Source organism: Callionymus lyra, chromosome 6 (assembly GCF_982586985.1).
Source record: "Callionymus lyra chromosome 6, fCalLyr1.hap1.1, whole genome shotgun sequence".
Classification (NCBI taxonomy): Eukaryota; Metazoa; Chordata; class Actinopteri; order Syngnathiformes; family Callionymidae; genus Callionymus; species Callionymus lyra.
In genome coordinates, this window is record NC_141823.1 from 28,552,038 (window position 1) to 28,576,049 (window position 24,012).

The 24,012-nt window shown below is 35.3% G+C and overlaps 1 protein-coding gene across 1 annotated transcript; it reads right to left on the reverse strand.

Annotated features, from left to right (window-relative positions):
* Window positions 1-2,542: 2,542 nt before the first annotated feature.
* ccdc57 (coiled-coil domain containing 57) lies at window positions 2,543-23,814 on the reverse strand. Its single transcript, XM_087794602.1, has 21 exons — window positions 23,796-23,814; window positions 23,227-23,340; window positions 20,324-20,404; window positions 19,988-20,116; window positions 19,469-19,577; window positions 18,531-18,620; window positions 18,373-18,458; window positions 18,237-18,311; window positions 16,660-17,091; window positions 16,379-16,537; window positions 16,044-16,206; window positions 15,882-15,971; window positions 14,778-14,907; window positions 14,501-14,596; window positions 14,052-14,153; window positions 13,689-13,732; window positions 12,618-12,837; window positions 12,242-12,309; window positions 11,329-11,421; window positions 11,101-11,260; window positions 2,543-2,973 (listed from the first exon to the last, which is right to left on the reverse strand). Exons 2-21 carry the CDS (start codon window positions 23,334-23,336, stop codon window positions 2,777-2,779), a joined length of 2,634 nt encoding a protein of 877 aa, XP_087650728.1. The 5' UTR covers window positions 23,337-23,340; window positions 23,796-23,814; the 3' UTR covers window positions 2,543-2,776.
* Between the last annotated feature and the right edge of the window lie 198 nt (window positions 23,815-24,012).

A 24,012-nucleotide genomic window follows, 5' to 3' on the forward strand; every position in this document is an offset into this window, starting at 1 on the left:
TTAGAGTTCACCATTTCAACATTAATCTGCTTTGATTCAAGCAAATAGTTCAGTGGTCCACATAACTTAAAACATAAACTTTGTTCTTGTTCTTATTTTTGGGAATATCGTCTGTATTGCTAATTGGAAAAACAATTTCCAGAAGGAGACCTCCTGAGCAATCAATAAAGTTCCATCCATCCATCCATCCCACCTAACCATCCATCCATCCATCCATCCATCCATCCATCCATCCATCCATCCATCCATCCATCCATCCATCCATCCATCCATCCATCCATCCATCCACCTTCCATCCATCCATCCATCCATCCATCCATCCATCCATCCATCCATCCATCCATCCATCCATCCATCCATTCATCCATCCATCCATCCATCCACCCATCCATCCACCATTCATCCATCCACCCATCCATCAATCCATCCATCACACCCACCCACCCACCCATCCACCTACCCATCCATCCCACCCATCCACCTACCCATCCATCCATCCATCCATCCATCCATCCATCCATCCATCCATCCATCCATCCATCCATCCATCCATCCATCCATCCATCCATCCATCCATCCAACCCATCCCACCAATCCACCTATCCATCCATCCATCCATCCATCCATCCATCCATCCATCCATCCATCCATCCATCCATCCATCCATCCATCCATCCATCCATCCATCCATCCATCCATCCCATCCATCCCATCCATCTACCCATCCATCCATCCATCCATCCATCCATCCATCCATCCATCCATCCATCCATCCATCCATCCATCCATCCATCTATCTATAAAATGAGTAGGAATGCCATCCATGAGTTTGGACTGGACATTTCTAACCATCACTTACCAGCCCTTGTCCATACAAGGTGACCAATGACCAATTGGTACAGACTGGGATGGTTCACAGTAGTTGTGGTTGGATGAGGCCTCATGATACAGCATCAGTTGTTTGATTCCATATCGTGATGCATTGTCTTACATTTGAAAGGCCACTAGATGGCACTCAGTTAAAATGATGTCAAGTTTTATTCAATTAGTAGATCAGAGCCAAATATTATAAAGCAGAGAGTGCCATCTAGTGGCCTTTCAAAATGAAGACCCTGCATCATGATACGGCATCAACCAACTGATGCTGTATCATGAAGCCTCATCGACCCATCACTAGTTCACCGATACTATCATTTTATTGTATATTTATTCACATTTTCATTCCACACCTGATTTTAATAATCGAAAATAATCAATTGATTTAAATAAATAATTATTATTGTTATTATATTATTATAAATAATTATAATAACATTTCCCTTTAATATCAAATGAATGAGCGACAAGATCTGTGGCTGCGCTCCTGAAAGAAGGTTGGATGGAAGGATGTGTTCTGGGTGTGAATGATTAACCCTTAAGTGACTGGAAAGAACAATGATTTTATTTTTATAAGTGATCATAGGCACACAACACAAATACAACTTAAAAGTACAGTACGGAATAGAACTTACAATCAGAAACTTTTATTTCCAGCGTTAACACAACATGGAATTGAATGCATGATAGAACCTCGAGCGTCTCAGACCACCCAGGGCTGTTGCCCAGGCAACCAAGAGCACAATGACTCTTTTTTTTACTTGCCCCCTTTTTGGCCAATGTTAAAACATTTAGTTTGACTTGCAATTTTAAAAAACATACACAATTACTATCTATATATACCACTGCAGATCTGTATGTCCCCCCAGATGTTAGGACCAACACCTGCCCCACCCTCACCTGAACCAGGTACAAAAAAAAAGAATAAAAGTGGATAAAAATAACAAACAAATTCAAATGATGCAACTCATGTGGAGAAAGTGAACGAGCAGCATTCAATGCCCACAAGGTGTCTTCCTCACAAATGTTTCCTCGCTGAGTTCAACATTACGTAACGTTCACGCAGAGCACGTCTTTACACGCCACGTCCTCCACACGTGGGGAAACATACACAGGACGAGCGCAGCACTTGACAGGCAGGTGCGGCAGCCAATAGGAGAGAGGGGGTGTGCAGTAAGGACCAATTGTAGCGCTGCGGAACACGGTAGCGTGATAAGAAGGCGGGACAGACTCGATGAATGACGCAGGTTTACTAAAGTTCAGTGTTTCGCCACAGAAACGGCTTTCCTACTGACCTACTGTGAACACGGAGCTGTGATAGGAGATCTGGACTAGTATGCTCGGATTTATCTCAGAAGACAAGGAACAAGATAAAACATTTTCCTATAGTCGTTGTTAAAAAAAAAAGAAGTCAATGTGTCAATCCATCGTTTCTAGTTTCTTTCCTAAAATAAATGATCAACTTTTTATTAATTAATTATTAACATTTAAAGTTCAATGATAATTCTCAGGAAATCTAACAGAATATCAGGAGTAATTTATTAATACAAATGTTTTATCAGGTGAGTCACAGTCGAAACTTTCTTGTGTAAACCACCAGAAGTTTTATGACAGGAAATGATTCAATAGTAGTGATGACCTTCAGTAAATTCTACATTCAACACACTTACAAAGAGAATAGGAAATCTTTATTTCAGTAAATGAAACTGTGGTAGTATTTCATTACTAAAAAGATTCAGGAAGCAGATGTTTTTAAAGTCTACTTATAAAAAAGGTAGCATAATTGAAAAAGGAAGCTTGATGCATACTGTTGATCCATCTTGCCTTTGTCAAGTCATTATTCCCTGGTTAAAAAAGATGGGGTTACAAAAAGGATTGTCATGATTGATAGGTTTGTGCGTCAGTCTTTAATATTGTAGTTTCTGATCCGGCTCTTTTTTTCAGAGGCTCCAGGTCCTTTAGTTTTTGTTGTGGTGTTTTTAATTAAAGGGTTATCTCCAGCAAATTTATAGGCGTAGATCGTAGCTCGGGTGCCTTGCCAAGTCATTCCAGCTCCATCAAGGTTGGCCATATTCTTCATGCTTCGATCACTTTCAGCTGCAAAAGAAAAATGTCACTTGAAAAAGCACGCAGAATTGCAATATTTGTTTTGGACTTGCTATTTTCTACCAAGTCCATGGCATTACAGTTTTAGTCTGAAAAGTTTGAATCTAGTCTGCCTAAAACTCTAGAGGTTACTCAAAGATTTACTGGTAAAACAATTGTTCATAAAGTTAAAATCTAAAATGTTACACACAAACCAAGTGTGATATTATTCTGGACCTCTATTCCGTCCACCCCTTAATTAAATTCTGTTTTAATGCCAAGCAATGGCAAATACATTCACCCATAGCATCTGAATCATAGCTTCAGGTTTAACATTCCATGAAACAAAACTAATAAAAGGGTTCCAGAGTACACACATGATACTAGGAAGCAGGCATTCTGAAAACGCGTTCTGAAAACATCACCCAATGTTATTCCTGTTCAGACCTGTTAACCGGAGTTGAGCGAAACCAACACTTAAGTTATGTAACTTTGAACAACAACAGATGTTCATATCCATGAACAAGCCGAACATACTTTCAAGAATGAGGCCAAACTGCTCATACAATAGAATGGATGTCGTGCCTCGTCCAATCAAAACCAGGGCATTCTTGTTGGGATATAGCGTGATTTAATTGTGGGCTTGACTGATGACAGAGTCAGTGAGCTGGTCTGACTTGCCAGGGTTACTGAAGTTCACAATGACGGTGAAAAAAAGTCATAGCGAAGTTTGACCGGTTAGGCAACTGTATCAATACATTACTTAAAAGCTGCTATTAGATGGATAAACTTTATTGATCCCTCTGGAGGTCTCCTTCGGGAAATTGTTTTTCCAGCACACAGCAACACAGACGATAGATTCATGAAAAAAGAACAAAAGAAAGTGCAAGATGACACAATCTAAATCAAAAGATAAATTAATTATTATTAATCTAATTTTAGTGATACTAATAAGTCACTATATGGGAAGCGTTTAGATGTCCAAGTAGATGATTAAAATATATTCAGATTTATCCACAGATATGAACTCATGTTTATCAAATATTAATGTCAACAATATTGCCTTTTTCTTTTAGAAAAAATATAGATATGGCAAAAAATGGATGAACTAATGAATGATAAAAGATTAACAAACTTGCATTTCATTTCAGAGAATAACTCTGATAATGAAGACAGTTGCGCTGATGATTGATTTTTTTACCTCCTTCTTAACGGCGTTTGGGGAATTTATTGCACAATTTAGCGAGAACTTTCTAAATCAAAGTGCGGCTCATGACAGGAGAAACCCGAGCAGAGATGCTGAACTGACAGCTAGACCAGTGGCGGCTGGCCCACAGGGGGCGCTGGAGCGCCGTCCTCCAACTGATTTGGCTGTTTTTTTTTTTACTTTATTTATCGTTTTATCTTTTATTTATTTTTGTTTTAAATTAACATAGTTTTAATCATAAACATTGATAATTTTGTATATTTTTAGAACTCTTTACATTGATAAACGATATTTCGTCAGGCCAGCGAACATAATGATTTTAAGACATAACTAACTAACAAACTATATTCACATCAAATAGCTCAAACTTTAGCGCGCTAAACATTTTTGGAAGTTTAAGGACGTGAAAATTCGTTGGTTCGAGTCCCGCCCCCGACATTTTAATTTTAATTTTTAATATTAGTTTTTTTTTAATTAATTAGTTTAATTTTTTTTTTTAATATACTTTTTTTTATTTATTAATTAGTTAGTGTATTAGTTTAGTGATACTAGTTTTTTTTAATATATCTATATTTTCTTTGCAGTATATTTGTGTGTGTTTGTGATCATTTGGTAGAAAGTATCTCTATTGTTCTGGCCTAGGTTGGTTTTTAGTTTTTTTTTAAATTTAGTTTAAAACTAAAAACATGTTTTCATTTGGAATGAAACAAGGAGAAAAATGAACATTAATATCCATCATTAACTTAAAGTGATTAGAGTAAAGGCGCTACAAAAAACCTTAATTACTTACTATTAATGTGTTGATTTTTACATGTAATATATAGGATAGGAAGGGAAATGTACTGGAAAATAAAATATCTTTAGATAGACCCGCCTTATGTTGCTTCTGATTGGTTAATATTGCTTGATGGCTTCAGTGAACAAGTAATATAGAAAAGTAAAACGTTTTTTTCTCGTGTTACACAAATACTCACTAAATGTAGAACCTAGTGAAATGATTTGTTAAAAATCTAAATTACATTTTTATTCAATCAATTATTTATCGATATTGATTTGTCAAAATAAACACCTTTACATTATAGATTACATTTTAATGTACGAAATCACTGAGATATTTAACTTGTGTTTTTGGTGGGAGTTTTATGTTCAATTACATGCAGTATGATGGGAACTCGTATTACCCCCTTTTAACAGAAATGTAAAGTAAAAATTGCAAACCTCTGTAAATAATAACTATATTATTAAAGATAAAGGTTTTATCTATCATATGAATGAACTTAAGAGACAATTTACTGTAGTTTTTTTATTTGATCATGTTATGAATGTTGTATTCATTTCAATACAAAGACATGTCAACTTGAAACAGCAATAAAATAAAAATCTGAGAACCTCTGTAAATAATATATATATATATATATATATATATATATATATATATATAATTAAAGATGAAGGTTTTATCTATCATATGAATGAACTTGGAAACATTTTACCGTAGTCTTTTTGATTTTCTCACGTTATGAATGTTGTAGTTATTTCAATACATTGTAAAGACAAGTCAACTTGAAAAAGCAATAAAATAAAATTAAGCAAACCTCTGTAAAAAAGAACCATATATTATTAAAGATGAAGGTTTTATCCATCATATGAATGAACTTGGAAACATTTTACAGTAGTCTTATTTATATTTTATTATGTTATGAATATTTTAGTTATTTCAATACATTGTATAGACATGTCAACTTGAAACAGCAATAAAATAAAAATCTGAGAACCTCTGTAAATAATATATATATAATTAAAGATGAAGTTTTTATCTATCATATGAATGAACTTGGAAACATTTTACTGTTTTTTTTTCAATACATTATAAAGATATGTCAACTTGAAACAGCAATAAAAAAAAAAGCAAACCTCTGTAAAAGATAACTATATATTATTAAAGGTGAAGGATATATATATATATAGACATGTCAACTTGAAACAAGCAATAAAATAAAAATCTGAGAACCTCTGTAAATAATAACTATATTATTAGAGATGAAGGTTTTATCTATCATATGAATGAACTTGGAAACATTTCACAGTAGTTTTTGATTTTATCATGTTATGAATGTTGCATTAATTTTAATACAAAGACATGTCAATGTTCATTTTATTGCTTTTTAAAGTTGACATGTCTCTGTATTGAAATGATTACAACATTCATAACATGATAAAAGGCAGTAGCAGTGCATTTTATAAACCTTTGGTGCGGCCATCTAAAGGTTTATAAAATGCACTAAAAGTGAAAAAAAGAAGAGTAGACTGAGCCGTATTTGTAGTTGCCTGAATCTTGATTAAATGGTTAAGAATAAAGGAAACAGGAATTTTAAAGGAAATAAAAATTCTAATGATAGAGTGTTCGCTCTTCAATTCAGAAAATGTATTTCTTAAATCAAGTTGAAAGACTTTGCGCTGTAATTCGAGCATTTAGTCAAATGAAAAGTTAATAAACAACAGAGAAGGGTGCAAGAAAAGGAGGATTGTGGAAAAATGTCAGATTACTAGATTGTTCCCTGAAAATAATTGCAAATACCGCGGCCTGGTGTGCCAAAAATACTTGAGTGAAGTGCTGACAAGTGAGATGGAAAACGCCACTAACCAGGTCACATGGCAAGAGATTGTAAATAAAACTTCACTGAATAAAAAGATTCAGCTTGTAAACCAGATATATTAAAACATATAGAAGGAAATCCTTATGTTTTCCTTTGTGCATCAACATCAGTGACGAGACAAGAAACTTAAAAAAAGAAAAGATCAAATGAAAGTGTGTGTAGTATCAGTAAATGGTGCTACCAAAAGTTAAATAAAGATGAAATCCGCTGACAAAAACTATTATGAACATAGTCACTTTTATAATGGTGCAGTGGTCAGTACCTGACATGAATGGAGTGGTCATAAGTGATTGATACAGTAAAGTGTTTTTGTTCTAGGTTACAAAAACTGTAACAGATCGTCTCAGATGACTTATCGAGAGGAAGTCACACACGCATTTACAAGGGGCGGAGCTCTAGTGCCGACTCAATGACAGCTCCGGAATGACAGCATTTATTTAAAAAAACAACAAAACACCCAACCAAAGCAGATTTTGAAGGAAACCAAAATATCTCTACTTACTATCTAATCTCAATGAATCAACAAAAACTCCATGACGGAGAGATAAATGCACAGTTCGTCAGAAGACACTTAAACACCCGCGATCAAAGTTCCAATGTACATGTCCAACACAAATACAAAAAAAAGGCAGCCATCAATGTCCAAGTCCCATAAATCCAAAAGAAAATAAACCCGACACAGAGAGGTGAAGAGACACTGGTCGGCCTGCTGCGAAGTCATCCAGATCGCGCTTCTCATCTCACACAGGTGTCTCTCTTCACCTTTTCCCCGTCCCATCCACACATTAAAAATCTCCCGCAGATTTTCCCGCCATTCAAAACAACATACACAAACAGAATATACAAAGACATCATTTTTAGAGCATCGAAAATAAAACAGTAATCCATGTCTTTGGTGGACATGTCTTCAGCAAACTGTGTTAATAGTCATGCCTGACCCCTGACCTCTTCCTCCTGGGGTGACAGTCATGCCTGACCCCTGACCTCTTCCTCCTGGGGTGACAGTCATGTATGCTCATATTTGCCAATAATATATATACCCTGTGGTATGTTACGGAACTACACATCTGATATGTAATTTTATTTTGTTTCAACAGTCTCAACAACTTGTATGTGCTAAGAGGCACATCTTTGTTAAGATTATGACCTTTTCCACCACATCACAACCACTTGGCGGCAGTTGCTTTTGCCTGTTTTCCACCAGAACCAGCGGGAACACACACACTATATGCTTGCATCAGCTAATTTTTTCCCTTGTCCTTAGTCTTGACCCCACATGGAGTAGGGTGCTGAGGGAAGTTCCCATTTATTTAGATCAAAGAGGTGCCGCATGGAATCCTGCGCCTCCACCAAGCGATCGTGTCCCTTATTGGGACTTTGTGTTTCTCATAAAATGAGCTCAATTCACTTGACGAACTAACTATGTCTGTGCACGACCCTGAACTGTCTTGGATCAATGACTCTTTCAATGGTTACATTTGTCGCGACATATTTCTGACACACACTTCTTGTTTTAAGATTTACACTAGAAGTGATAAACTCTTGGTTGGTTTTTCGAACTGATAGATTTTAAAAATACTATCAAGATTTGACTGAAGCAATTGGTATGGTTCAGTGAAAGGAGGGTGTATGATCCTTATCATATTCACTGGTTAAATTGTTTTATCACACCAAAAAGAAACCTTGATAGAATTGAATGTTACAACCATGAGTTTACTGCTCAAGAGAGCACGCAAACACTGGGGCTGCATCCCAGAACAACTGAATTGTTTTCTTTTTCTTTTTGGCAATAATTGTTATTTTTCCTATGATTTTTCTTGACTATTTCCAAAAGTGAGGACCGAACACACAGGGTGTCTGTAAAAATTGAAAGCGTATACGTTTTTTTCAATCATGAATTTAGTTGGAAGCCACATATAGAGTATTTTACAAATAAATTAGCTAAATCTCTTTGTATTTTCTAAAAAGTAAGGGATTTGTTTAACAATAAGACTGAGACTTAAGACTGCACTTTATTGATCCCTTTGAGATGACACTCTCAGGGAAATTTCTGAAAATTGTCTGTGTATATTATACTTCTCACTTATAATGTCATCCATGTCATATTGTGTTGAGGTTTGGGGAAATACATGCAGGACATACATAGATCCTATAATTAAACTTCAGAAAAGAGTTATAAGAATAATTAACAAAGCTTCCCATTTGCGAAACCACTGATAAATTACTTTTAAAGTAATTTTAATAAATTATTTTAGAAAGACATTAGACATTTTTTTTTAAAGCAAGGAATAAAAGTATTCCCACCTGTATTTAACATTTTCTTTTAAACTGAGAGAAAAGTTATAATTTAAGTTTGTGAAATATTATTTATATATGAAATATGTAAAGTGAGAACTAATGTTACAAATAGATGTGTTTCATTTCTTTGAGTTAAATTATGAAATGGACTTAGTGAAAAACTGAAATTTTGTAGAACACTAAGGATTTCAATGTAAAATTACTGATGTGAATTGATTTTGTTTGTTTTTTGTGTTTTCTTCTGCTTTGTATTAGTGATATTTTGAGTTATTTCATGGAAAAATAAGCCTGTGCTTCATTTCAATTACAGAGTTTGTTTAAAGTTTTGTGGTGAAAATGTTGAGTAGAAGTAATGGTAATAATTGCCAACTGATTGCACATAGTTGAAGTATTTTATATTGTAACTGAAATAAAACTATTCATTAATTCAGAACCACCCCCAGTAGACCCTGCAAAATGCTCGATTAGAATATTCCGGTTACAGCCCAAAATGCCACTCCAACCCCGTTTAATTCCACTCTGACGATGAACAACTATTAAGCACTTTTCTTATGGCATTTTAGAATTAAATTGCGATAGATATGATACTTTCCGAGAATGAGGGTGATGTATGTTGTACTCTACTGTTTTTCCGGCACTTACTGTGCTCTGTGGGTGTTGTTTTAACAATTTGAAAATGTTTTAATAGTTTCTACATTTCTGAATAATCTGCATTTTTGCTAACTTTGTATCTTGATTTTTCTAATTGTACTTGAGGTCTTGCCTATGCCTATATTTCATGATCATTTTACCTTAAATAAATATATTGTTTTAATAATTTAAAGAAAACAAGTTTCACTCTTCCTTGGATCAAGAGAGAAGCAGAGGAATGAGTTCTTCAATAATGACAATAAAGTAACAAACAAATTATTTTTTAATCAACGTATGTGGAGCCAAATAGTTTCCCAGAAAGGTAAACTATTTTACATTTCAGGCTTCAATATATCAATTTTGTTTCACAACATGCTAGCTCTCAGCAGAAAGACATGCGATTTACCCATTGCTGCTTCTTCAATGTTACTATAGATTATCTCCAAGCTCCCAATGAACCGTTGATAACAAGTATGATCAAATATTTACCAGCGCGGCTGTTTCAGATATGAGAAAAATTGACAAATTCCCAGGTTCACCTTTGTGTCAATGTGATCCCTGTAAAGCTAATACAGACTGCAGACACTCAAATGTCAGCAACAAGGCCACATGTTGGGCAAGACCATCACCTGTTTCTACACCAGTGGCAGCAGTTGTTCAGTTACTCTTATGAATGTCGAGTTGATTTATTAATTTGTAAAACCCCTGTAGAGTTACAATTAAAACAACATATTAATTAATGCCCATTGGATGTCAAGGTAAAACAAGACATCAGTTAAATTAAACTAGATGTTAGTAAATGTAACTTTTTAACAAAGTTTCCCCTTTCCCAAAATAGCTGTGACAGAAAACCCCTAAACATTGTCAAACTAGCTGTATTTCTTCAGGGATCAGTACTGAAGTTAAATATTTGGTGGGTACTTTGAACAATTACAAAGAATATTACAGAAACACACACTAAAACATCAAACACATGAAAACAAGCATCAATAAATGACATTAATTATGTCATAACAATAACTATCTTAGAACTTTGTCTGAACTACTTCGAGTTTGAGAATTATTATTATTATTATTATTATTATTTTTTAAATTGTACAGATGTCTACATGGATGAACCAAATTTTCAATGTCAGCTGCATGTTCTCATTTTTTTGTTTGCCCTGCAGCAATATTGAGTATTTCAGCGAGGAATATGACTATATAATAATAAGGCAAAGGACATATTAAAAAACAAAATAATTGATTATCAAATCAGATTCCACAAAGAAACAAGTTATATTTGTGCCTGTATGTGAGACTAAGGTTTTTTGTTCGAGGAGGCTCCAGAAGCGGCCGGCATATTACCTTCAGACACACTAAGTCGATGGTCCAGCATGTCCCAAATCTCGTTTAATGGCTGCTGAGATTCTTCCGAGTTTGAATGGAGGAGAGCGGGATCTCCCTGCATCTCCATGTTCTCCGCCCTCGCTGATCGTGCGGCTGGAACAGCAGCGCTTCTCGGACTCTAGAAGGAAAATCAGCGTTTGTTGAGTGTTCATTAAAAAGTCACATAAAACTATTAAAGGGTCATACTTGGGGATGTCTTTCTGACTCTTCTTTGCACTGTGGTTCAGTGTTTGTTGCCTTATGACAAACTGAGAACGTTTGCCGAGCAAACTGCAGCTCCTGGGAAGTCAACATGATAGCTTAGTCAAAGACAGACCTCTAGTGGTTAAAGCCAAACAATACATTTTTTTATACAAACTTCCAACTCGCGCTCTGTTTTGAAGGTTTCAATGCCAGAGCGGACAATAATTCTTACTACAGCCATGTATATACCGTGTATCACAAAAGTGAGTACACCCCTCACATTTCCACAGATATTTAAGTATATCCCAATATAGACTAAATTTGGCCAAATTAGTCTATAGAGGCAAACAGTATTGCACTAAAACAATGGCTGAAAACTAACCAGACATGCACTGGTTAGATTACTCACCTTTTTTTTTTTCTCTTCAGCCCCAAAGTTCTAATCTTAACCTACATGTAACTTGTCTATGGTCTGCGTCTATGGTTTACCTGTAATGTATAATGTCTTGTGATTAATGTACTCTTTTGTATCATCTAACCTGCCTTAGGACAACGGATGAAAATTAGCTATTGTGCCAACTCCGGCATACTTGCGTTGTTGCTCAATGGCGACATGTTGATGAATATACTTTGTCCTAGTTCAAATAAATAAATAAATTGAGGAGTGAAGTCTCTTAGGGGTTTACTCACTTTTGTTGCCGGTGGTTTAGACATAAATGGCTGTATATTGAGAACAATGAATTTACACTGTTATATACACTTTACACAGACTACATTCATTGTGTCAAAGTGTCATTTTGTCAGTTTTGTCACATGAAAAGATATACTTAAATATCTGCAGAAATGTGAGGGGTGTACTTACTTTTGTGATACACTGTATGCCCCTGTTAGGAAAAACTTTTTTAAGGAAACACACCTTCATTGTGAGACGATACTGATGTTGTTGTACAGCATCCATTCGGTTTTTATTTTGTTCTTCTTGTACTGTTGAAGACAACATAGGTTTGGAACTTAGATAAACACAAATACTTATAGATAAAAGTGTATTAATGAAAGCTGACATTGTATGTATAGATAAAATCATGAATAAACAAACTACAAAAAGCTTGTGAAAGAATACTCGAAAATAAATGTGTCACACAAGATTTCTAGTTTTCTTTGGGATTTTTAGACATGTAGTTTTAATGTTTGCAGTGTGTTTAAACCTTTTCCTGAATTAATATTCATTTGTCTATTAACATGACTTTTGTCCAGATGTATTTTTCAAATGTATCCAAAGGTTTTTAACTCACTACGTCGATTTCCCTCGAGTTCGTTGTTCAGTCTGATAAGTTCCTGTTTCTCTTTGCACACCTGTAACAAGCGATACCCCGCCCGCTTCAGTCTGGCCTTCATCCAAGCCTTTTCGTATCTATACTCTTCGGCTGTTTTTAAAGGGTGATCAGGCTTGTGGAAATTGAGTGGCGGATGTTGAATATCAACACAGCCTGGGGGATAAGGTGCTTTAAGAATCTGGAAGACAATTAGAATTAGATGGATAGACCTTTTTTAAAAGAATGTAGATTAATAATACAGATATGATAACAGTGACGATGTAACCCAGATTCTGAGGAAAAATGGCAAAATTGAAATAAAATAGAACAGTAAAAAAATCAGAACCTAAACATTTTTATTGCCACAACACAGGATCTTTTTGGTTGCCAACACATTATAATTCAGGAGAAAATGCTATACTTGGAAATATGCTTAATTCCCATCTCTTTTGCGTCTCTTTTCAAGTTCCGTTTCAAATTTTATTCACAAAATGTATTTTAAATTAAGTCTAAAAAATGTAATGTTTAAAAATATATTTTTTAAAATTTGGGTCAAATAACCGTCCAAGGTAAAATTTAAGCACAAAAAGCAAAAGAACATTGTTATACATTTTTCTCTAGGACATGTTGAGTTGCTAAGCAACAACAAGCAAGTACAAGACCTCCACCCAAAACTTTAAATGGGCTAATCCACAGTTATCCAATGGTTGATCTCACAGTCCTCTGCCACCAGGAGTAACAAGTACCACTGCTAAAATGAATGAACATGTCCTTCTGTGGAGCAAAGAGTTTCTAAGATTCTAACCTAAGCAAGAATGACAATTTGTCTTGTGTATAAAAATGTTAAGAAAAGTCAGAGAGTTGTGTTGTATTTTCCGGTCTCATTTTAGTTTGGTTCTGCTACTTCATGAATTTAATCTTGATCTACTTTCACAGTCCAAGCTTGCAAATGACCGGATCGCTTAAAGGTGTCACAACTTCAATAATAAATATTTGCGAGCGGATGGTGAAATCTGGGTTTGCGTGACTAAATAAGTTTGAGAAAAGTACCTCCATAAGAATTATTGAAAGTGGGGAGCCCATGTATTCCTGGCCTGTGAACAGAAACAAGAGAAAAAAATCTTAATCTTTTTTGTATCAACTAAAGTCACATCAAATGTTTTTTTTATAAAATACTACCAAACATATCTATGAGTGTTGATTACATTAACCTAGAACCAAAAAAGTAGATTTTGACAGCCTGGAGAAAATATTCTTACTTAAAAGGTATAACATAATTGCCCATTTGATAGTCAGTTATTAGATGTTAAGCTGAGGAAGAGTATGATTAGCACTTTTGAAAAAAAAACACACCTTTTCTCAGTCCTTGTAAAGACGGACGTGTTTTATCTAAAAATGTTGCCCGAGGTTCACCTCTATATGTGCCTGATCCCCGAGCTCCGCCTTGCGGTTCCTCCAAGTTCTTGCAGTGCCTCTTTAGCTTCCTCACCTCCTCCTCCAGAGCCAAAGTTTTTCCTGAAATAAAATAAAGGAATTACTTTGTACATAAAATTAATTTAATACAACCAAGTAGATTTTGACAGCCTGGAGAAAATATTCTTACTTAAAAGGTGATGTTGTAGTCTGCTAAATGAATGTTGGATGCTTTGAATTTGCTTTCAATATGATGTAATATATGATAATGATTTAAGTATAGTTTTATATAGCCAGCTTTCAAAAAACTGCAGTTTCTCTAAAATCTTCCTGCCATATTATTTAACAAAAATAAAATAATCGCTCATTTGTTGAATGAAAAACCCACACCTTTTCTCCTTGTAAAGACGGACGTGTTTTATCTAAGCTTGTTGTTGCCCGAGGTTCACCTTTTTCTGATCTCTGAGCTTCCTCTAGCTGTTCCTCCAAGTTCCAGCAGCGCCGCTTTAGCTTCCTCACCTCCTCCTCCAGATCTATAGTGTATCCTGCAATAAAATAAAGGAATAACTTTGTACCTCAAATTAATTTAATACAAGGCAAAATATGTCAAATCATATTTTAGTTTTACAAAAGTAATATTTGCAAAAGTACAAAATGTTGAATTATCTTTATATAGTGCTTTATTAGAATAATGATATAATGACTTGAACTGTTGGCTAATCTTACTGTCAGATGATGGAATGAGGCTTGCTTGAATCATAGGCTGAGGAGGTGGGACGGCTTGTGTGGGGGGGCTGGTCTCCGCTGCTGCACAGAGATCTGGAGCTGGTGCAGTTCCCCGTGTACAGTGACATGGCTGCACAAACATTTTTAAGTTCAGTAGTTGTGGGCAATTGCATTCTCTCAAACGCTACAATTGATACAGTGGCTGTTCTGAGGGGCCATCAAGCAATAATAAAGGAGTGAAAGATCATAAAATCAATAAAATAAATCAAGCAAAAATAATTTAAGAAAAATATTACTGTGTTGTATTTTATATAACTGACATTTTTAATAAAAAAGTTATTCAGATTTTTGTAATTCGGTATATTTCTGAAGTGCAAAAAATACTCACAAAAAAGTGGAGGATAAAAAGTTCTAAAACGAAAACACATATTAAGATACTACTAATAAATAATAGAAAATAAATATGAATAAAATGAGTATTTTCTACATGATCTTTGACCTAATGAGGGCCACATAAATGCAGTGAAATGGCTGCATGAGGCTCCCAGGCTAGATGAACCAAATGCAATGTCATGGTGACTCTAAAAAAAATCGTAAAAGCCCAACAAGGACTGATTATTAGGAAGGAAGTCTTGAATGCGAGTCATTTGTTTAAAGATCCCAGCTGTAACCACTGGGCCACTCCAACTGAAGAAAATAACTGTAAACAAATCTGTCAAGCCTTGAAATACAATTTCTTAACATTTTATTGCCCACTATGAACATTTTATTTCTGCATTATTATTATGATGCAACAGTAACCCATGCTGTGTTGATCTTCGTGACTAATTTGCGGACGCAAAACTTCAACAATAGCTCTATAAAAGCACAAAGGAAAGTGTGCTCAACAGGCGATAGTCAATAAAGCTGTTTGAAGATGAATAGATCCTAGCAGGCTTTAAAAGATGAACACTGGGATATTACCTAAATATAAACAAGCAAAGTAATGGAAAATGTGAACAGGCTTGTGGTACTTTAAATATACATCCAACAATAGAAAGAAAGAAAGAAAGAAAGAAAGAAAGAAAGAAAGAGAGAAAGCGAGAGAGAGAGATAGATTCTTACCTTAACTGCTTTGTCCTTCAGCATCATTGAGTGAATTATTTCACGTAGTTCGTACACCTGGAGGTCTCTTTTAACTACCTTGTTTCTAGCCTGGGATTAAAATTCAAAGTGACGTTTTAATGAACTGTGGAAAAAAAGAGTTCAGTTTGCTCAAACCCTGACCGCGTCTCTATCTTCAGTTAAGTCACGGATCTGCCTGTCATTGGCCCTGTAGTGTTCAGACTTCAGGTTTTCACAGCGTTTTTGCCAATCCAGTTCCAACTGCACCAGCTTCTGTTCATGACTTCGCTCTCTAGACAAACTGGTCGTCAACTCATTTTTGTACCTGAAAAACAAATCCCTTTCTTTTTCATCTTGTCCTTTAAAACAAATAATTATAATTTGCAGCAAAACTAACTATTCATTTTCACAACATACAAGCATGCAGCTTCTGGCTTAGATGATTGACATCGTTACACAAACGTAATGATCTTTCTTATCTTCTATGTCTGTGTCACCTTTCTATTTCCTCTCTACTCTTCTCCAGCTCATTCCTCTGTCTGTTCTGTCTCTCTTGCAGGGTGAACCCGTCTTTATCCTTGGAAGCAATTTCACGGGAGATATCTGCGATGCACTGCTCCCAACCTGCTTCGGTTTTTTTCACAGCTCTGTCAAGTCTGTAAACACCAAAGAAGAAAATATTTTTCAATATTTCAACAAAATATTATATATAATATTATGTACAGTTGTTTATGCTTATTAAGCACCCATCGTCTTTATGTTAAACATTGACTCTTACCTCTGTATTTTCATTTCATTTTGCTTTATGACCTCCTGGTGTTTCTCTGCATTTTGCTTTATGACCTCCTGGTATTTCTTTTCTTTTTGCTTTATGACCTCCTGGTATTTCTTTTCTTTTTGCTTCATGACCTCCTGGTGTTTCTCTTCTTTTTGCTTTATGACCTCCTGGAGTTTCTCTTCTTTTTGCTTTATGACCTCCTGGTGTTTCTCTTCTTTTTGCTTTATGAACTCCTGGTGTTTCTCTGCATTTTGCTTTATGACCTCCTGGTGCTCCTTGTGCTGAGATTGTGCTTTTGCGGAGTCCAGCTTGATTTCATTTTGCAGTTTGACAATGTGTTTTTCAGCTTGCCTTATTTGCTGCTTGTGGGCCTGACGCTCAGCTTCCAGCTGCTCCTCGCAATCCTTGAGAGCACAAGCTACATCCTCATATCTAGACAAAAGTAGCCAAAAAGGTAAAGGTATTGACCATTGATCACATGGAATGTTACCATTTTGCAGATGACTATAAAAAGGTAAATCTGCCATCCAAGTATTCTACAGCAGGAGCCAGCAACTAATGGCCTGCTGGACCCAGCAACGATCAATTCTCATTATGTAAACAAGAGACTATACTGTAGTTCTTTAAAGTGATGTCGGGAGCAACAGGCTTTGGCTTATGCTTCTCTGCAAGTAAATAAAACATATTTTAATTTTACCAAGTCTGTGAGAAAGTTTCTGACCTTAGGATAAATGTAGTTAATGACCTCCGCCACTGCAAATTGTTATTTTTTCAGATACTTTTCTATAAATTGTCTTAAAACAGGGTATTATAACAACATTTTTTATTTTTCATTGAATTGTATGCCATTATTTTTCGATTTAGATTTTTATAAATGATGACCTGGTGTTAAATGTTCGACATAAGAGAGTAAAGTGATAGACCAGAAACATTTGCATTATTTGGCTATCAGTGAAGAAAAATCACATCCTATTAAAAAGAGGAAAAGAATGTTATCCAGCACAAATATAACTGTATACCTGCTTCTTCTCATTCAACAATTTGGTTGATCCAAGACTCTCTGACACTTTAGGTTATTCTTTCTTGTATCTGAACCATTGTATGTCTGAGGTCATATAATATGTGTTTGTTTTTTATCTGAGAGGAGGGACAATAAAGGAATATAAACCACATGATTAAAATTAATAACATTAGGTGAGAGAAAGGATTTCAACCTTTTGGGAGACAATATATGGACAGTGCTTACACTGCAGTCCAGAGGAAGGAACAAATATTATCCAGATACACTGAGGGTGAACTCTCTGTCTGTAAATTTGTATTATTGAGGCCTTTATAAGGTCATTCTGGCCTGCAGCAACTGTATTACATAATAACTCATTTTTGTGGCTCCAGAGGAGGACTGCTAAACTTGAAAACTGCAAGGTTGTGCATTTCACACTATATTGTTCTCAAATATCTAAAATATAGTTTGCTGACGCTAACAAAAATGTAACTATAATATGCATATACATTTCTTTCGTGTGTGAGTGAGTGCACAATTTGGATCATAGTAGGTCTTCTTGTTATAAAACCCTTACTTCTTCTCATGTTCATCCATCTGCATCTTCAGTTTGATCTCCAATTGTTGCCTCGCTTCTTCTACCTCCTTAATTCTAAGACCGAGAAGACTTTTAGATGTGAGCAAACACAAAAAGAGACAGAGCAGCAGTGAACCTTTTGTTCTTGGAAGCGGTGACTTCTTCCAACTCATCTAAAGGGTCTTTGACTTTGTACCCAAGTTTCACCTTCAGTAACATTATCTGATAAATCATATTGTATTATTTAATTTAACATGCTAAGGACAGCTAAGCAGTTTGAGAAAATTTCTTCACCTTTGTATCACGATTAAACAGGTCACGCCGCATCGCATCCATTTTACGCTTAAACTCAAGCTCCTTCGATAGGAGAGATAAATTCATATCCTGGAAGACAAACCAAACAGTAGTTGGAATTTAAACACCATGATTAAAAACAGCATTGTGAGGTTAGGAAGCTTCCTTGTGAGGTTAGGAAGCTTCACAAAGAAGTCTGTTCAGTAGGTTGTTCGCTATTTATTTATTTTTATTTTAGCTTCAGAGCATAAATAGCCATTTAATAGGCCCTGAAAATGAGAAGCCCTTCATCCATCCATGGAAGGAAGTTCAGATTTCTCAAACAATAGCATTGGCTTTCTTTCCACAGCGACTGGCGACTATTTTATTGCATCAGCTTCACCAATTACCATTAACAATCACTACGTGCATCAATGCCAGAAGATACTGACTAGCAAATACTAATGCAGCTTTCTGAGTGAGAACATTGTAAAGCTGACAAGGACAATTGGTCGAGCTCAATCTGCCGCTGTCGTGGAGAAATTAAGCAACCACAATGCTTTAGTGAAATCTGGATTAACTACAAAAAGAGAGCAAAGGAAAAAAGGACGATTAAATGAGACGGCCAATCAGGGCTGAATTTTGTCCTTTCACTTTTACGCTTTATCCTATCACACTTTTTTAACTCTTGACCATTTTACATGGGTTTCGAGACGTGGCGGAGTCAAGCATGAAGAGTTCTTGAACACTAGCATGCTTTTCTTTTACTAATGTTTTTTAATGTTCTTCAATAAAGCAATACAAGTATTTTTATAGTCATTCCAATCAGCTTGTGAAAGGAGCTCTATGCATTAGAATTGTATTGCCTTCAGTTTACACTGTGCAAACATGCTGTAGCATTTGCCCGCTGAGGGCCGTGATAAGAATAGAAAGCACATATTTAGTTATTTGCACTTCACCTTTGTTCGTAAACACAAGTGTTTTTCAGTTTTTTCTATCCGTTTCAGGAGATGATCTTTTGTTGTTACAAACTCCTCAGTCATGTTTCGTATTTCAGTGGCTGCATCCCTGCATTTCAAAACAAACACAGTATTTAAAAAAAAAAAAAAAAGCAAAACGTGAAGGAAATAGATATTGAAAACTAGTACTCTATAAATGGTACGGACCACAATATACAATTATTTCTAAGATGAGTGTAATATTTACAAATAGACATATTATAATTATAAGTACAGTTAATTGCTAGCCACATTGCCTCAATTGACCATCTGTCCACAATCCTGCATATCAGCTTTGATTCCCAGAGTAATATCTAGTTGTTTATTTAACAAAAGCTTGTAGTTTTAAGAATCAGAATCATGGGATTTGTGTGGTGTCAGTACAGAACAAAATAATGAAATAAGATAAAGACTTTGAGTCATCATGCAAACATGGTTAAATATGAAATTTCTCATTTTGATGAAAGAAAACAGCTTTACCTTCTCAGCTTGTCTAGCTGCATCGTGTGTTGAGCAGTGTCATGCTGACCCTGGTTCTCCTCAGTCTTGTTGGCTTTTTCTCTCTCCAGTTGCGCGATCTTCTGGCGGAGCTCGCCAATTACCATCAGTCTGTAAATATCAGCAGATGTCAATAAGCATCTTCCTGCTGAGGCCATTCATGTTAGACGTAACTCGGGTTTCATTTCATGCATGATCTGAAGGGCAAAAAAATGATTAAAGACACTACTAATGGATCTGCGGCCCATGAAATCAGAGTGTTGATAAACCAAATCCAATGAATCGTAGCAGCAAAACATTTTTGGTAAATCAGTTTACCTTTGCAGATCAAGGTCTATAGCCTTGGCAGACATGGCATCACATCTCTCCAGCTCTTTGCTCAGTTTTTCATTTTCTTTTCTGGTTTATTGAAAAAAAAAAAAGAAAAGAAAAATTATTTCTTGTGGGATATTATCATGAATCCTCAACATGGAAAAATGGCAGAAATGATCAAATAATGTAAATAAATTAAACATTTAGGTAGACTTTTGTTTCCATTTTAACACATTGTACAGCATTTTATGTCAGTAGAAGTTTCTCTTAACAACGTACATTTTTATATTACTTTTGGACTAAAAGCACATTCCAAAATGAGCCTGCTGGTTTGGAAAAGAGATAAGGAGATTTTAAATTGTAATGGGTTTTTTTTTTCTACTTGGGAAAAACAAAATGTAGATTTTCATCTGTATCATTTCACAAATAAGTGCCATCTTCCTGTGAGAGAGTAAAATGACTAAACAAAGCAACTCAAGAGTCCATGTTCCATCATTGTATAAAAAGAAGATCTGTGTTCAAATGATACAGCCTCCAAACACAAGCAATCATATAAACCTGGAGAGAAGTACCTAGTACAGAAGTCTGAGAGGGTAGGAACAAAGAAGTCTCCCAAATAAACTGGTTGGAAAGAACACTGGTGGGTGCTTTGGTGATGCTGGAATCCTCTGAAGATGTCGAAGAATAAATTATCAAAATCTTGGCTCAGTTGTAGCCTGTTTATGTACCTCCTTGACAAATAGTTGTATCCCTCTCCGAGCAACACCACAGGAGCACCGTCCACTGCAAAGCTATGGATTCAGTTGAGCTTCACTCTCTCTTGCTTCAATTAATCACAGAAATAAAGTCATGCAAAATAAAGTATGTAGTATGTTGTCCCTATTTATATTTGTTGCTGATGATCAATACACAGTAGGTCTGCCATGACCTGTGCATTATCAACTTTTCACTTAATACCATCTGAATGATTTATAAAACGAATGACCTTTTCCAAGATCTGTGCTTCTCCCGAAGGAGAGGGATGAACTTCCATTACGTTGAAACATCACTGAACTGAAGCACAATCATGTTATTTACCAAGTTTAGCAACAAAGACATGGTTTTGTAGTATGTTATTTAACAGAATCATTGACATTCTCATAATACGTGGAAAATTGTTTAGCTCCGATTTAAATGTATGTGTTGAATTCAGTTGAATATTTCCAAAGCCTTCTGTCTTTCACAATTTCACCCGATAAAACACGCACTTTCATTGTGGCAGCTGAGATTCAGATACCCTCAACACATATTTCTAAACATGAGCAAATAAGAACCAAACAATGAGAACATGACAACATACAGAAGAGTCAAATTGTGTTTCAGTAACTACTACTGAGCCCTTTTTGAGGTCAAACGGTCAGACCAGTCATGTGACCGATTTAAAATAAGCATTGATTTACTGTCACTCTGCAGAGAAACAACACATAAAGTTCTTACAAGAGTAACTGATCAAGCTTTAACCAAGCGATCAAGCCTAATATTAAACAGCAAAGTGTGATCAAAGCAGGTGAAATATGACTGATCCAAGCTTGGTTTGAATTTGTTTGTCATGTTGCTTCCGGGATCAAGCAAAGCATCCAGAACTGAACCATTAGACAGATGATGAACAGTGACGCTGCTCCGTAAACAGTCTTTTATTACTAATGTTGTTTATGTATCTTCATGCTCTTTAAGAAGGTTAATGGAAATGTTTAACTTTATTTATTATTATTGAAATTATAACTACTACTATTATTATTAGTATCATTATTATTGGTTCTTATGTTTTGTATTGGTATTTATGCTCTTCACCAGGCCTCAGAAACTAATTTCCTTTTATTCTGTGTCAACAGGATGACAATAATAAAATAAATCCTTGAAAATAAACAACAATAAATAAGATATACTGTATTTCTCTAGTAGTGACTGGCTGATTATTTGCACTTTGTTCTTGTTTTATGACACTATCATCTGCTGTGAACTGGAAACCTAAATTCCAGAGGGATTAATAAAGTCAATCCATCCGTTCGTCCATCCATCCATCCATCTACATTCATTGTTATTTTATAGCAGAGTTTCAGAAAGCTCTACAGTAGAGTGCCTATTTAACACTATTAGGATTCTTTTTAAATCTTTAAATAAGTATTTTTCTAAAAATATTTTTTTCATATTCTACATGGATTTAACCCTTTTGTTATCTTTGGGTCAAAGTGAACGACCTCCATGGCTTCCAGAAATATGTATTCAGGTCGTTCACCTTAACCGAGAGGCAACACAAGGGATACCATTTGTTTTTGGGACTCTTGGTCACCTTGACCCAGAGATAATACAAAGGTTAAATTGCTCTTGTACAACTTCATTCATCCTTTGTTATGTGTCCCCAGTAGCTAAATTCAATATAATCATTTTTCCTTTTTTCCTACTATCATGTTGATCTTTTCCAATGCTATTCAATCATTTTCTATCTGACATGCATCTATAATTTTACTGTAATTTTATTATGGCTCTAATATCTATTTACATAATCTGTCTTTCAGAGCTGTCTGTGGGGTCTGATTCCTGAAAACACTGACAAGGTATACTGTCAGGAAAACTATAACTACATGGTTAAAACTTTTGGCGTAAAGGAGATTATTAAAGGCCTGTAATGTTATAAACTCAATCAAGTAATGTCATTATTCAATTCTTGGGTGTAATGTTATTTTTGTAGATAATCATCTTTTCTCATTCATGGAACATTGAAGTTGATACACCCAGTGATAAGATCTGCAATTACAGCAAAGCGTACAGCACAGAGGTAGCTGTGCTTTAGTAACAGTTTGTGTCTAAATGTTTTGCAAGATAGTTTTATTGCTAACCTGTGAAGAAAAACTAAGAGATAAAGATGGTACCTGAGAGCAACGCATTCTTCCTCTGACTTTTTGAGAGAAACTTCAAGATGGCGAAGTCTGGGGACCAGACTCTCCGGTTCCCCCACTGTGCCGTCATCCTCTGCCTGCATTCTGCTAAAATAATGCAAGAAAATTGTTCGATTTCTTCAGCGTAACATGAAAATACCAAACGTCTTTTTAATTCAAAATATACCAATATTTTTTTCAATGCAGCTTAAATTTTAAAATAATCTATTGTTTTTCGTTATACACTTACGACAGAGATACGATAAGTCACAGAGAGGGTGACTTCGGCCAGTCTGTCAAACTGAGCCTGAAATTTGATTAAAAGAATGATATATTATATTTTGTAATAAAAGATCAATGTCCAAATGTGTTTGTTTATATTCCCGGTGTGTCTCCACAATTGTTCTCTGAGGTTTGCCTAAAATAAACAAATAATCCAAAACAATGGTCCAACATTGAGAACATGAACAAAGAGATAAGCGTGTCTTAGAGACTTTGATCAGATAACATCAAACATTGCTGCACAGAAGGGGGGAAAGAACGTTATTGGTGTGGCGTTTTACCTGTGTTTATAGATTAGGTCCCCATTAATATTCTATTATGCAGTATAATCATAAACTTGAAGAATGTTATAACAAAGTTACAACTATGAATACATTATTTATATAAATCGAATGGTGGTTTCATACTAGCCAACATGTCTTTATAAGAATGCTTACCTCTCGTTAGGATCGTTTTTTAAACTAGTTAGTAAATATGTAGTGCTAATGTTAAGCAGAA

Coding starts and splice junctions, on each gene's coding strand:
- ccdc57 (XM_087794602.1), bottom strand. CDS start 23,336: ATGCAGGCAGAGGATGACGGCACAGTGGGGGAACCGGAGAGTCTGGTC. Junction 20,117..20,323: donor ATAGACCTTGATCTGCAAAG/GTAAACTGATTT, acceptor TGATATTTACAG/ACTGATGGTAATTGGCGAGC. Junction 16,538..16,659: donor AATGAAATGAAAATACAGAG/GTAAGAGTCAAT, acceptor TGGTGTTTACAG/ACTTGACAGAGCTGTGAAAA.